Source organism: Alosa sapidissima, chromosome 16, assembly GCF_018492685.1.
Source record: "Alosa sapidissima isolate fAloSap1 chromosome 16, fAloSap1.pri, whole genome shotgun sequence".
Taxonomy (NCBI): Eukaryota; Metazoa; Chordata; class Actinopteri; order Clupeiformes; family Clupeidae; genus Alosa; species Alosa sapidissima.
Genome location: NC_055972.1, coordinates 16,289,710 through 16,304,807, shown reverse-complemented (window position 1 = coordinate 16,304,807; position 15,098 = coordinate 16,289,710). Strand labels below are relative to the sequence as shown.

At 48.5% G+C, this 15,098-nt stretch overlaps 2 protein-coding genes across 23 annotated transcripts in view; both read left to right on the top strand.

Moving 5' to 3' along the window:
* The first annotated feature begins 2,440 nt into the window (after positions 1–2,440).
* si:dkey-174i8.1 (arylsulfatase I) lies at positions 2,441–8,860 on the top strand. Of its 2 annotated transcripts, none has more exons than XM_042064906.1 (4): positions 2,441–3,238; positions 5,101–5,433; positions 6,928–7,943; positions 7,975–8,860. In XM_042064906.1, the coding sequence occupies exons 1-4, from the start codon at positions 2,868–2,870 to the stop codon at positions 8,091–8,093; spliced, it is 1,839 nt and encodes a 612-aa protein (XP_041920840.1). In that variant the 5' UTR covers positions 2,441–2,867; the 3' UTR covers positions 8,094–8,860. The 2 variants fall into 2 exon arrangements, with proteins under 2 accessions (XP_041920840.1, XP_041920841.1); XM_042064907.1 differs by having other exon boundaries at positions 6,928–7,968; positions 8,006–8,860.
* A 4,458-nt stretch (positions 8,861–13,318) lies between these two features.
* camk2g2 (calcium/calmodulin-dependent protein kinase (CaM kinase) II gamma 2) overlaps positions 13,319–15,098 on the top strand; it is a 79,120-nt gene continuing 77,340 nt past the window's right edge. For 8 of the 21 annotated variants that reach the window (XR_006023204.1, XM_042064915.1, XM_042064922.1 and 5 more), the window contains exons 1-2: positions 13,321–13,657; positions 14,647–14,741. Coding sequence is in view for 20 of the 21 variants with exons in the window: in XM_042064915.1 (XP_041920849.1) it covers positions 13,593–13,657; positions 14,647–14,741 (160 nt within the window). In the remaining variant the exon portion in view is untranslated. Of the gene's footprint in view, positions 13,658–14,646; positions 14,742–15,098 lie in introns of all 21 variants that reach the window. The other 13 variants (XM_042064928.1, XM_042064924.1, XM_042064914.1 and 10 more) reach the window with 4 other exon arrangements.

Genomic DNA, 15,098 nt, shown 5'->3' with positions numbered 1-15,098 from the left:
AATGCAAGTCCCCGGGGAGAGATGAAGTTGGCCATGTGCTCCCTCCCTGCGTGGCCCTCTAACCGCCCCCACACACACACCCATGAAGGCGCTTGTCACTTTCAATTACATTTCCTAACCCCCCCCACCCCCCAGAACCCAGCTCAGTCGCAGCCAAGGCCGTCTGGCCCTGCGAGGTGCTGCTCAGAAGTGATGGGCCTGTGGCAGACTGTGTGTGTGTGTGTGTATGTTTGTTTCTGCTCTCAGTCATCCTCCTCTCCTTCTGCTGCTCTCCCCCTTTCCCCTTAGCCTGAGTCCTTTCTGTCTCCTCTCTCTCTCTCTCTCTCTCTCTCTCTCTCTCTCTCTCTCTCTCTCTCTCCGTGGCCCTATTTTGAAATGACTGTGAGATTTCCCATTGGGATGTGTTGTTGTCTAGCACCCCCAACCCCCCCCCCCCCCCCCACACACACACACACACACACCCTCCCTCCCTTCGCCCATTGTAGGAAATGGACTCGTTTTTGCCACATTGATTTCCTCTCCAGCTCGGCGGGAAAGAGAACTCACAAGGCAAACCTGAGAGCCGGTCGATAGCCACGGCCGGCCCTCTCCGGCTGCAGGACGTGCTCTCTTGCATACTGGACGCAGAAGGGAAGGGCTGAGCTGGGTAGGGGGTGGTGAGAGCCAAGGATTCACGTTTCACCGCTTTCTATGGCTCGATGGGCTGGCCATCAGTCTTAGCCGCCCTCCCATAAAGAGAGAAATAACCGAAGCCATTTCCTAGCCGCCTCCCCTTTTCAGTCAATATACTGAGCTGAATATATTTGTTTTGTGCTTTGCTTTCTAATTAAAGGATATGAATAGGCAGAAAACAACGCCAATTCACTTTACGTTCCAATAATGTGCAGCCCTGCAGCTACCTCCAGAAATGTGAGGGAGGCCTGAAGCTGCTGAGGCCTTTGCACCTGATTCTGAATGAAATATGCTGTGGAGTAGAGAACAACTGGGAAATTGGTCGTTAGTGATGCAGGTCAGTGAGCTGTCTCCATAAGGTGTAATCTGTTCTCTGTCGACTATGCTGTTGCTGGTCAGTGGTTTCATTCCCAGAACAGTCAAAGAGGGCCTTCAGGAAGCTAACTGAAGCTGTGCTGCACCTCCTAATTCCCTGTGGCATTCTGGATCCATGTCAAGTAAAAAAACAAGTGCAGGTATTATATTAGTCATGTTGTGGGGAAACATGCTTTCACCAGCAGCTTTCTGGTAAATGACTGTGGCTAGACCTCTTTGTTATGACTGGACAGACAATTATTTTAGTCCCTGAAAAGAGTGTAGGAAAATTCAATGGAAAACGGTCAGAGCCTACAGCTGTTCTGAGGGCTATGTGGGTTTGACGTGCATGTAGTTCTGACCGCCGCTAGCGTAGAGCATAGCTAGGGTAGTGGTCAATAGGTTTAGGTCTTGGTGGGCAGTCACACCCCCCCCCCCCCCGCCGCACTGGGCCCCCCGGACACTGTGAATATCTCGAGGGCCTAAAATGACCAACTTTTTTTTATATATTGGTCGCAAGGGGCCATGTCAGCCTGTCCCATATCTGTTTATTTGAGGTATAATGCCACCTAGATAAAAATGAAAAAGCAAAAACGAGTAGTTTTAGTTGCAGGTATCTCTGGCTGACATGTTCAAAACTGCATAAAATTTAAAGTGTAGGATCACTAAGATACCCTCTAAATGCATGCCAAGTTTCGTGGAATTCCGTTCATATGAACTACACACAGGCACGCACATACTCACACACAGACACAAACGCATTCACACGCACATACGCACACGCACACATAAACACACACACACAGTAAACATGCACATGAACACACACAGGCATGCATACACACAAACATGCACGCACATGCACACAGACACAATTGACAAGCGTGATTTATTTTTGCGGAGAGAATATGCAGGACTGAGCAGCAGTGATATGTTGTACCGATTTGCGGTACATCTAGTTGTTGAACATGGCAGTGATTTTGCATCCATCATACAGGTGACACTGTCCACTTGCGTGACCTTTTGACCTTTTAAGATGTATTAACTCTTTTTTGATCCCGTGAGGGAAAAATTTGACAGATTTGCAAGAGTTGAGTTGGTGTGCAGTCATCACATTCTTGCCAACAATCCACAGAAGGGGGTCAAACAAGCAACATGCATGATTTTCACTTTCCATCACATATACCCCCCTCCATATCACACATATCTGCCTGAATATGGGTGCATATATGGTTTATATAGCACCTTTGTCTTGTGTGCATACATGTAGGTGTGTGTATCCATAGCATGTGTGCATGTGTGTTTGTGTTGACCTGTTCATGCCTGTGCACAGCACAAGTAGGTGTGTATGCTGCTGGCGTGTGTGTCTTGGCCGCTGCAGGTAGCCGGTGGGAGGGGGCAGTGGAATGTGACGGGCCGCTGTTAAGGGGCAGTCAGACGTCTCTCCCAGGATCCCTCTGAGGCATCTGGGTCCCAGACTCACGGCTCTCCCACCCAGCACCATACCTAGCGCCAGACACATGGAGAGAGGGCTCACACTGACCAGCCGCACTGACTGACCACCCTCCATCTCATCCACACAGCGGGAATGTACTGGGGCTCGCCACCTATGGATAAGAGCCCTTATATATAACAACAAGGAGAGGGATCTGTTGGATGGTTTTGTCTATTTTTGATGGATGTTGTTTTTGATGGATGTTGTTTTTGTTGTTTTTCTGAGAGGATGACTCTGTTCTGATTGGATCTGATAGTATTACTGTAGTAAGAGTGGTTGAATTAAAACATTTGGGTTCGGCCAGCTAAGGAGCACATACCTCAAACCAGTCAGGGAGCAGGGCTCCATGGTGACCATGAAGGTGACTGGGAGGCAGCCCGCTTCCAGACCCAACGTCCCCCTGCTCAGGGTGGCCACTCTGGGCTACCTCTCTTGCCTGCTATTGGGCCACACGGACACGGTGCTCGTCTCCAAAACCTTCAGCAGGATGGCCAATCAGAGCGCTCCACTGCCACTGCCGCCACTATCACCACGACAACCTCCTCCGCACATCATTTTCTTCATGGTGGACGACCAGGGCTACAGGGACGTGGGCTACCATGGCTCTGACATCCGCACACCCATGCTGGACCAGCTGGCGGCTGAGGGGGTCAAGCTGGAGAACTACTACGTCCAGCCCATCTGTTCACCATCCAGGAGCCAGCTGATGACCGGGCGGTGAGTAGCAGACCCGGTCATGCCCCTCAAATGCACCCACTGCAGCAATAACTCCCCCCAATGCGTATAGTAGCTCTGAAATACAACACACACAACTACAACAAAGCCCTCTAATCTGTATTTACTGTAAAGGTTACTATGATGTGTCAAATGGACATAGTCATCCAGTCACTATAGTTGAATGTCTGCTGACTGACTGTTTGTATGTAATTTGGGTCTGGTTTTGCTGCACTGTAAAAAATAACTACATTATAGAATTGCATGATTTTTATTAGAATTAAAATATTTTGGTCTGTGCATCCAGTCCAAACATGAATAAGACATCACAACAAACAGTAGCAGGAAATAAAAACAGTCAGGTCAGGTCTCCCCTTCCCATTCATATCAGTCTCTGTATGTCTGAGAGTAACACTGTAACAACTCATAAGGTAATCTTTCAACTGCGATACGTGGCAATTCTCTGTGTGTATTGTCCTCTGCGGTGTGCCAGCGAAGAGGCGCTGTTTTCGTCGGCCCCGTCTGGCTGGTGATTCAGAGGCAGTGCAGTGCAGTCTGTCAGTCATCGGCCCGTGGTGCAGAGCAGCATACTGTCCTCTCAGCGCCAGCTCGGGGTGGCCATCACAAAGCTGCTCATGTTTGATCCATCATCCTTGGCTGACGTGGCGTCTTTTCCCCCTCTCTCTCTCTCTCTCTCTCTCTCTCTCTCTCTCTCTCTCTCTCTCTCTCTGCGCCTTGTTCTTGGCTTGTTTTTCAAACAGTCACACAAACTCACACATGCTCTCACACATGCAAACACACACACACACACATAAATGCACTAAGAAATAAACACACTCCCTTCTGCTTTCTGAATTTAAGCAAACACACACATACAGTACACACACAAACGCTTATACGTATGCTTATACAATTCAGGAACTAACAAACAATAGCAGGACGGGCGCCTAATGAGCTGATTAGATGAATGATTAAAACTTGTTGCCTATTATTAGGGATAAAGCGTCCAAACACCATCAGTCTTCACATGCTTTGCTTCCTCTTCTCAGCTACTACTACAGTTATACACACACACACACACACACACACACACACACACACACACACACTACAGTTATACACACTCAAATACACACACATCCACACACACCTCACCCATACAACCCACTTGTATACTCTTCCTCTGCTTATACTTACTACCCTCTCTCCTCCTCATCTCAGCTACCAGACCCCACACACACCTGCCCATACACATGTACACATGTACACACACCAGTTCATACACATGTACACACACCTGTTCATACACATGTACACATGTACACACACCAGTTCATACACATGTACACATGTACACACACCAGTTCATACACATGTACACACACCTGTTCATACACATGTACACACACCTGCTCATACACATGTACACACACCTGCTAACACACATGTACAAACACCTGTTCATACACATGTACACATGTACACACACCTGTTCATACACATGTACACATGTACACACACCTCTTCATACACATGTACACACACCTGTTCATACACATGTACACATGTACACACACCTCTTCATACACATGTACACACACCTGCTCATACACATGTAAACACACCTCTTCATACACATGTACACATGTACACACACCTGTTCATAAACATGTACACATGTACACACACCTGTTCATACACATGTACACACACCTGCTCATACACATGTACACACACCTGCCCATACACATGTAGGTACACCTGCTCATACACACTGACGCATCTGCACACATGTCCTCCCTACTGGACACTTGCATACTCTTCCTCTGGCCGTGCTGACCGCTCCCTCCTCCTCTTCCTCTCAGCTACCAGATCCACACGGGGCTCCAGCACTCCATCATCCGCTCGCGCCAGCCGCTCTGTCTGCCGCCGGACGCCCCCACGCTGCCCGAGCGCCTGCAGCGGGCCGGCTACGCCACGCACATGGTGGGCAAGTGGCACCTGGGCTTCTGCCGGCCCGAGTGCCTGCCCACGGGCCGTGGCTTCCAGAGCTTCCTGGGCTCGCTGACGGGCAGCGGCGACCACTTCACGCACCAGAGCTGCGACGGTGCAGAGGCCTGCGGCTTCGACCTGCACGACGGAGAGCGGCCCGCCTGGGAGCTGAGGGGCAACTACTCCACGCTGCTCTACACCGAGAGGTCCGACACACACACACACACACACACACACACACACACACACACACACACACACACACACAACTACTCCACGCTGCTCTACACCGAGAGGTCCCACACACACACACACACACATACACACACACACAACTAATCCACGCTGCTCTACACCGAGAGGTCCGACACACACACATACACACACACACAACTACTCCACGCTGCTCTACACCGAGAGGTCCGACACACACACACACACAACTACTCCATGCTCCTCTACACCAAGAGCTCCTACACACTACTCCACACTGCCCTATGCTGAGAGGTCCGACACACACACACACACACACATGCACACATGCACACACACAAACACACACACACATGGATGCCTCTCACTGTACACAGAGAGACACAGGGCTGGAGAGACACTACAGTTAGGGGAAATTACATTTTAGGCCCTATGAAAGAATTGGCTACAATATTGGCCCCGCCAATAAACAAAAGGCCTGGCCCTTGGAATTGCCCCCTGCCTTACGTTGCCCCTGAATACCGGAGAGCAGGTCAGAGCCTGGGGGTCAGGCTTGGAGTCAGGGTTTGCTTCAGCCAGCAATGGCTATTTAAGACCCAAAGAGTGGGCTGGTTCCAATCATGCAGGAGTGTGGCCAATTCCACACATGCCACCTGCTGGACGTGGAGAGACACTACAGGAGGGCAGGACAGAGTGGGGCGGGTGCTCAGTCATTAGCGTACTTATAATAAAAGGACTTTGCTCATACACATGTGGATATACAGTACACTCATAACCACAGATATTATAGGAGTCGTAACTCAAACACTTGCATAATCACACATGCACACACAAAGGAATGAGAAATGAGAGTGAATGAGAGAATCATATACTAATTTAGAAGCACTGAATGATTCTTCTTCACATAGGAAGTGACTTACTGCATGTTGCGCAAATGCAGTAGCTTCTTGTGAATGACAAATCATGGTGCTACTAAAGGAAGTTGTGGTTATGCCTGCATTGGACAACTGCACATATTTGCCTAGTGACCTAATAGTGCAGAAGTAAAGGAAATTCTTTGTAGCTGAGATGCATGTCAGGCTGTAATGTATTTCTGAGTCTAGCAGATGAGTTGCTCTTGGTAGACACTGAAGCTATCTATCTAGGGTTGTATCTGTTCAATTACTAGAAAATCTTATTCTGCAGGACTTGCGTGGCGCTTCCTTTATCAGTTATCTGTTTCAGTTGTGCTCTGTCTTCTGCTTTAGCTGAAAGTATTTGCCTACTGAATACATGATAATAAATGAAAGTGCCTGTTACAGAGGCTGCTTCTATGACCAGCTGATATCTTTGGAGTTTTAAGATTCTCCTCTCCTCCTCTCTCCTCTTCCTCTCCTCTCTTTCTCTCTACCTCTTTTCTTGTCCTCACTTCTCCCCTCCTTCTCTCCTCTTCTTCTCCCTCTTCTTTTCTTCTTTTCTCCTCCTCTCCTCTGTGTTCCTCCCATCAGGGTGAAGCAGATCCTGCGCTCGCACCCTTCCCAGAAGCCCCTGTTCCTGTACGTGGCGCTCCAGGCTCTCCACACCCCCCTGCAGGCTCCTGCCCGCCTGCTGCGGCACCACAGCGATCTGGGCAACCGGCCGCGCCGCCACTACGCTGCCATGCTGACCGGCGTGGACGAGGCAGTCGGCGAGGTGGTGCGCGAGCTCCGTGCCAGCGGCCTCTACCGCAACTCCGTGCTGGTCTACTCCTCGGATAATGGCGGGCAGCCACTGTCCGGTGGCTGCAACTGGCCGCTGCGTGGCGGCAAGGGCTCTTACTGGGAGGGCGGCGTACGGGCCGTGGGGTTTGTCCACAGCCCACTGCTGAAGCGCCGCGGGGTGGTCAGCCGGGCGCTTATCCACGTGTCCGACTGGTACCCGACGCTGCTCGGGCTGGCCAGAGCGGCGGGGGCGAAGGACCGGCGGCTGGACGGTCACGACGTGTGGGGGGCCATTAGCGAAGGCCTGCCGTGCCCGCGCAACGAGATCCTGTTCAACATCGACCCAGTGTCGCGTCGGGCGGGCGAACCGCACCAGCAGAGGGCACTGCGACGCCGCCGTGGCTTCGGCATCTGGGACACGGGCGTGCGGGCGGCACTCCGCTACGGTGACTGGAAGCTGCTGACGGGCCCCATGGGCGACGGAGACTGGTTCCCACCGCACACGCTGACCACCGAGGAAGAGGGGGCCGCACCGGCGCCGCCGCCCGGTTGGCAGGCCCTGGAGAAGCGGCGCGACCAGCACGCCAAATCCGTCTGGCTCTTCAACATCACCGCCGACCCGTACGAGCGGCGTGACCTGTCCGAGGTGCGGCCCGAAGTTGTGCGCCTGCTCATGGGCCGCATCGCCGAGTACAACCAAACCGCCGTGCCCCCGCGCAACCCGCCCGACGACCCGCTGGCCGACCCGCAGCTCCACGGCGGGGTGTGGACCCCCTGGCTGGGCCGGGAGGGGGCGAGTGGAGGCATCGCTGGGGGAAACGAGGGTGGCGGCGTCGGGGGCGGCGATGGGGGGAGGTGCCCTGGCTCTGGGTGCTTACAGGCGGGTGGCCGTCAAACACTGTAAGGTCTGCAGGCTGCGCGCGCTCTTCAAGAAGGTCGGCTTTCGTATGCAGAGGGCCTCACTGTTCTTTTAGCCTGGGGAGAGAAGTGTGTGTGTGTGCGTGTTATGGGGAGAGAAGTGTGTGTGTGTGTTAGTGTGCGTGTGGTGGGGAGGGGTGGAGGACTGGGGTTGCGTCACAAGACTTGCTGAATCATTGTGGCCTGCCCCTATTTCTTACTGTGGCCAATGTGGGAGGTCACTGTGTATGTGTGTGTGTGTGTCTGTGTGTGTGTCTGTGTGTGTGTGTGTGTGTGTGTGTGTGTGTGTGTCTGTGTGTGTGTAAAAGGGTGTGTGAAAGTGTGTGTGAAAAATGATGTCTGTGTGTTTTTCTGCTGACGGCTTTCCCTCTTGTCAACAGATGGACACACTCACATGATGACATTAACATCCCACAATGGTTCTCTTTCTCTTTTCTTCTCTTTCTTTTCTCCCTTTCTCTTTTCTTCCCTTTCTCTTTTCTTCCCTTTCTCTTCTCTTCTTCTCGTGATGATGCCATGGACGCCATGACACACATGCACCATCTTTCTTACTCCACGAACCTCTCACATACTCTCCTGCTTAGAAGCTTTGCTGCTCAACAAACTAGTCCCCCCTTCCATGACCCGGAGGCAGATTCATGGTGAGGCCATGACCAACCGTCACCTGCTGACCTCATCCTCATTCCATGGTTAATGATGATTAACTCGCTATATGTTAACTGAGAAGGGAAAGGCAATATCGATGCTTACTGTGTCATTGATTATTTCCTTTATTGTGCTGTTCACTGGAGGGTTTTTTTAATAAATAAGAAAATAAACATGTTTTGTGGATCCCCTTTGCTCTGTTCAGCAACAGCAACTCCCAGGTGGAGTTTAAATCAACAAGTACAGTATACGTGTTTGTGTGTTGTTGTGTGTTTTACTGATGTGTGTGTGTGTAAATGTACGTTTATGTGTGGGTTTTATCGACCAGCATATGCCGTTGCTGTGAGCCACTCTGCGTAGGAGGAACGGCAGGTACCCTCTCTCTCTCTCTCTCTCTCAAGCTTTCTCTCTCTCTCGCTCTCTCTTCTGCTCTCTCTTCTTTTCTCTCTCTCTCTTCTCTCTTTCTCTTCTGCTTGTTCTTTCTCTCTCTCTCTCTCCCCTACTCCTTCTCTTCTCTCTCTCTCTCTGTCTCTCTCTCTCTCTCCCCTACTCTGTCTCAGTGTTTAATTAAGCCTGGCCTCATTAGTCCCTCGCCTGCACTCCGCAGAGCTCAGCTAATGTTCTCTCTCCCTCCTAATCTCGTCGCCTTCCTCTCCTGCTCTCTCTCTCTCGCTCTCCCATCTTCTCTACACCTTTTCTTCTCCTCCCTCTCTTGTGCTCTCTCTCTCTCTTTTCTTTACCTTCCTCTCCTGCTCTCTCTCTCTCCTCCTTCTTTTCGCCAGCGTCTTGTGTACCTCTCTCTGCATTAGCATCGCCACAACTTGCTTTGTTTAAATATTACGAAACAAACCACTTTATTCCTCCTACTCCTCGGAGTCGTTCTCCTCTTCCTCACTCTGCTGGATCTTCTCATGCTCTTCCTCCACTGCTCCGCCACGCTGTTGTTCTTTTCTCTCTCTCTCTCTCTCCCTCTCTCTCTCTCTCTCCATTTTTATTGGTTGGGTTCAAAGGTAATGGGCAGGATGGGCGATGAGACATATGACATGGACAGTTACATAAAGTGAGGAGGAGGAGAAGGGAGGAAGGGATCCCCTGGGCATCCAGGCTACTCTCTGTGAAGAACCCGGCGCCTGGAGCTGACCTCCTATATCTCACACAGATATCACAAAGAACTTTGTTTTATTTGTTTATTTTTTTATTTTTTTTGTTTTTTCTCTCACCACATTTCTGTTGCATTGACAAGAATGTTCATTTCAGAACGTAATTATGACCCCGGGATATGTGAGGGCAAGCATTTTCTGTACCCCTGGCCTTTTGAACTTTACAGTCGTCCTACTCGGGAGGGCTCCCACCATAGGGTAGAAGAAAACAAGAAGAGAAAGAAAGCAGAAGCCAGCAGCCTTTTGAGTGGTGGTGACACATACTCCACATTTCTCCTGTGGGGGAGGGGGGGGGGGGGGGGGGCAGGGGGGTGACGGTCTTGGGTTATAAACAGCGACACACGAGGAAGTTCTCCAGCAGGCCAGCTGTGAGGGAATGACCTCGCTGTGGATCCGCCATAGAAGCTGAAGCACCGGGAAGCTGACAGACACACCCGGGGCCTTCCTCAGTCTCCTCTGGGCTTGTGGCCTCGTCGCACACTAAGGATTTACGTCCAGACCTGTATTGTGTGCTCTGGACAGGGACGCTCTGTACTTTCAAAAACACACTTCAGCCTAGAATCAGTTGTTACATGGATGTTTGATGTATGATGTTTGTATGTTTCACGCATGTTTGAGCATCAATGTATGTGTTGGTGGATTATTACCTGTAGATACCACAGACTACACCATTGTAACAGGCCTGTAAGACAACATATGTTGTCTGAAGCTAGGCAGAAGAAAGTTGGCTACAACACTGTTTTTGTACCAAAACCTAGCTTATTGAGATAAGTACAGAGACTCTGTGTGTGTGTTTGATCGAGCTGATTGTAGAACATTGTTCTATGCTAACAGGATGGGATGAGTATATAAAGTGTGTTTGTAATTATGACAGCATGCTGCTATTGGCAGGGCCTCAAGAGCAATGTGAAAGCTGCAGAATACAATAGGCTTGCGCTTCCCTCCTCATTTGACTCAAATACACAATGAAATGATATTTCCTATTCATGAATCATTGAATCCACCAGTTTCAGGAAAGGTTGTTGATATTTGAAGTAAACAGCTGATTACCACTCTCTAACATGCTTCTGAAGCAGCATGTTGTTTGGCTGTGTTCTGTTCAAGCATTATGTTTGTTTCCCATTTACAGAGCCAGGGCTATCCCAACACCGGAGGGTTTATTTGCGCAAACACTGAACAAACAAAGGAACAATTGGCTGAATATAACAAAAAGTGCACGAGATTAGAATCCGTGGGAATACCTTTAATCTTTACAGTTAGAGATAACATCACTGGGTGATAAATCAACCTTTCAGTATGTACTCTGTGTTCAATAAAGACAGATAGAACAAAACTGTGCATGATTACAGAATGACAACTTCACATACACAAACACACACACACACCAGTCAAGTTATACCTCAGTCGATGGGTCCTTCCTTCCAATGACAGAAAGTTCTGGAGGGAGAAACGGAGACAGCCAACTCCTCACACTGGATGACTCATTCAGGAATGACTGTTCAGTTTGGCACTCGACCTAAATTGCTTCACTCACTGCCTCACTCGCCGTGTTAGTATCATACGCAACGGCGAGTGCTCTAAAAAACAACCTCAGACATCTGCCACATACATTAATGATATAAAGTAATGGGTGGGGTGAGGGGGGGGGGGGGTGTATGTAGTGCATTACACCAACAGGAACAGAGGAGGTATTGTTCTGATTTGGGCCTATCACATGTTTTCTTTCATTCATCTTAGTTAGAGAGGAGTTTTCAAATGCTGCTTGCATGTGCTAAAACCAATCGGTATACATAGCCTAGAGGAAATGAAAATGTGCTCTGTGGTCAAGCATTTTTGTAGAGAAATGGAGGACCAGTTTGTAGACAACACCCAAAGCACTGAATGTTTCCCTGTGCTTCTTGTAAAAAGCAAAGAAGAAACATGCCAAATGATTGTAATGGAGTTCCCGTCAGTGCTTTTGGTCCAAAGCCGAACCTGTATAGAGTCACTGTTGAACACGTCAGTTAAATTCAAAGGAATTCTGTGTGTTCTCCCCCCATCTTACTGGAAAACCTCAAATTGTCTGGAGGCTCAAAGGTCGAGAAGTGTGTGGAAATTCCATTGATGATGAGACAGGACAAGAGATAAAGTTGAACTAATCAAGACGACCCCTTAAAATGGTTTCAACAGAACACAATTTCCTTTCTAATAACCCTTTCTTGTTGGGTGTAAGAGTTACTAAAAGTTACTGTAAAATACTTTAAGGAACCACCAAAATTAGGCTAGGCCTACTCTGTAAACACATTTCTATCAGAAGGTTTTTTGAAAGATCCATTAGGAGCACCCTTTCTCAACAAGAATACCACTACCATATTACCCTCTTGTATTTTGCTTCTGGCAACTGAAAACACTACATACTCACACACATCTACCCCACACATCTACCCCCGCCCCCCCCCCCCACCCACACACACACACAAACTGTACAAACACATGCACAAACACACAGAGTGCCACAATTAATACCAAGGCACCTCTACACTGCTCTAATTAGGCTTTCATATCAGCCAGCCTCCCTGTAATTATGGCCAAGAACTCTGTGCTCCTGTATTCACCGCAAGCACTCCTTAATCACTGTTCCTCTCCATGCGGCTGCCCAAGGAGGACGAGCTGCCACACACACACACACACACTCACATACGAACTAGGCATATGGACAGGAAAGTGTGGGGTAGGGCTGACAAGCTTACGCACGCCTCTCTCCACTAAAATGCAAGCTGCACATAATTTGCCAGAGGAACATATGCAGAACACAAACACACACACTCTAAAAAAATATTTTCACACCTTTTGAAACCAACAACTGACACTTCTCACAATCGGCTCTTTCCTCTTTTCACTCTCCCTTGCTTGCGCACACATGAACAACAGCAGATAATTACAGAAAAACAGAAAACACCCCAACTGCACCGACATGAAAAAGTGTGAACCCAGAAGATTCAATGTGATTAAAGTGTATAGATATTCCAATCTACACTAATCTGTCCATAATGAAGAGGAAATGACAATGGTCAACCCAGCAAGAGGCTATAAAGGTATTAGCCCACCCCCTGAGTGGGTTGGGAATTGATGTATGTTTAGGTGAGCCACTGATCCTACCTGCCTTGGCCTTTGGCAGGCTTATCATTGACATGATCAGCGTGTTATCAAATTAATAACTGATCATCATACATTGATCTTCGGAATCAAGTTATTCTATTATACCATGCCACTAACATTCATGGCTGGTTTATATATTTAAAAAAAATACATTAACAGTGGTTACTCAATTCTCAGGCTAAGCATGGAGAAAGATGTTTTCATATGGTAATGGAAATAAGAACCGAAATTGAAACTAAACATGTTTTACATCATGTAACTCCACTAAATGTGATGGCATTGCGCCACCCTCCTTTGGCTTGACACTATGCAGGAGCACAGTGTTGACTCAACGCTGCCAGCCTACTCGACACCCCTTCGGTCGCAGTGCTAATGCAGCACCGGATCTCCTACTCCGCGTCTTGCTTTCCATCTCCTCTCGGCACTAGGGAGAAAATCTCGCGTTGCTGTACGCGCTCTCTCTCTCTCTCTCTCTACTACCACCCCTCATCGCCCCCTCCCTTTCCTCTGTCTCTATCTCCCTCTCCTTTTGAGTAGACGAGATCTCCTCCCGAAACCTGAGCGAGGCAGTCACCAAAAACGAGAGGCGATATCTCTCTCACACTGCACAACATGGCTACTATTGTAACCTCGACAAGGTTCACAGACGAATATCAGCTATATGAAGAACTCGGAAAGTGAGTAACAATAGCCTACTGCTGTTTCCTTTCCCTTGCTGCTCCGTATCTCATTGTAGCTGAATGTTGACAATGCAGAGTAGGTTTTGCATGTCAAAAAGGCAAGTACAAACTAGCGGATAGGAGGCTCGCGTCCGCCCAGCTGTGAATTGTTTACATTAAATTCGGATGTTTGTTTCATTTGTTTCGTTCTCAAACACCATTGCCATAGGTTAAGACCGCTCACCGCTGGGAGAGCATGCATGTGAACATCTTGGTTGCTAGCTGGTATGAATATTTCCTCATGTCAGATAGACTGCTCATAAATCGCCATCCACGGACAGGATGGTCACAAAGGCTCATATCATGGCACGACAAGAGGTTATTAGGCCAATTGTAACTTTTTAGCTGTAGCCTAATATTTGTGAGGCATGTGACAGTCGCCACGCCAGAAGGAATGGCTTACTGCAGACTTGTGTAATAGCTGTGTCATACTCCTCGGCAAATGTAGCCACTTTGTGTTTTGTTCAGCATCACTCGAGTAGTGTCACAACGAAGCCAGCTTGAGAGCTAGCGCTCTGCAACATTTGATAGGCTACCTACCTAAACGCTGAGTGATATATCGGCTGCATCTATTTGCAAGATTAATAGTCTTTGAAATCACATTAGTCTGTGTAGCCTATTGCATATGAGGATTGCTGATCTGTATAATCAGCATGTTATGGTTTGACCCTTGGGTGAAAGATAACAGTCTACGCGTGTTCACAGTGTAGCCTGGTAAGCTTCCTGTCAAAGGGGTGTTTCATGGCCATCAAAACCGCCCCTTGCTTATCAGCGCTTGTATTTCCGTTGAAATTCACCGCCAGTCATGGTAGTATAATTCCAATAGCGTTGTAGCCTACATTAAAGTTGTATTACCGCCTTGCGCAATGGCCATTGTCAGTTACTAGAGAAAGTGTTGTTTAGTCAGTGAAAAAAACAATGTCCACATGTTTGCCATTCCAATACAGGGGTGCCTTTTCTGTGGTTCGACGATGTGTCAAGAAATCCACGGGACAGGAATATGCTGCAAAAATAATAAATACGAAAAAGCTGTCTGCCCGAGGTAAGTCTTTTTAAAGTCATGGTATTCCAAGAAATGGTTTCATGATTCTTGCACTCTTGACTTGTGTGCCTAGAAATATATGCAGATATCTTATTCATTTACCAAGCATAATAAGCATCCCCAATGCAATAAGCAACCTGGTATAGGCCTACTCTATGACCATGTAAGCATCTTTTAGTGTCAGACATGTTGCAGAGTCTGAAAGCGTTTTAGGACACAAGCTTTAAAAAAGCTGTAGTAAGATGGTCTCACAAATGGTAGGCCTACACAAGATCTATTTCCTTACATTTTGCTCAATTCAAGTTAGAAGTAGATCCTCAGCGCACATAAGCCTTGTCCCACAACTTGCATTCCAGA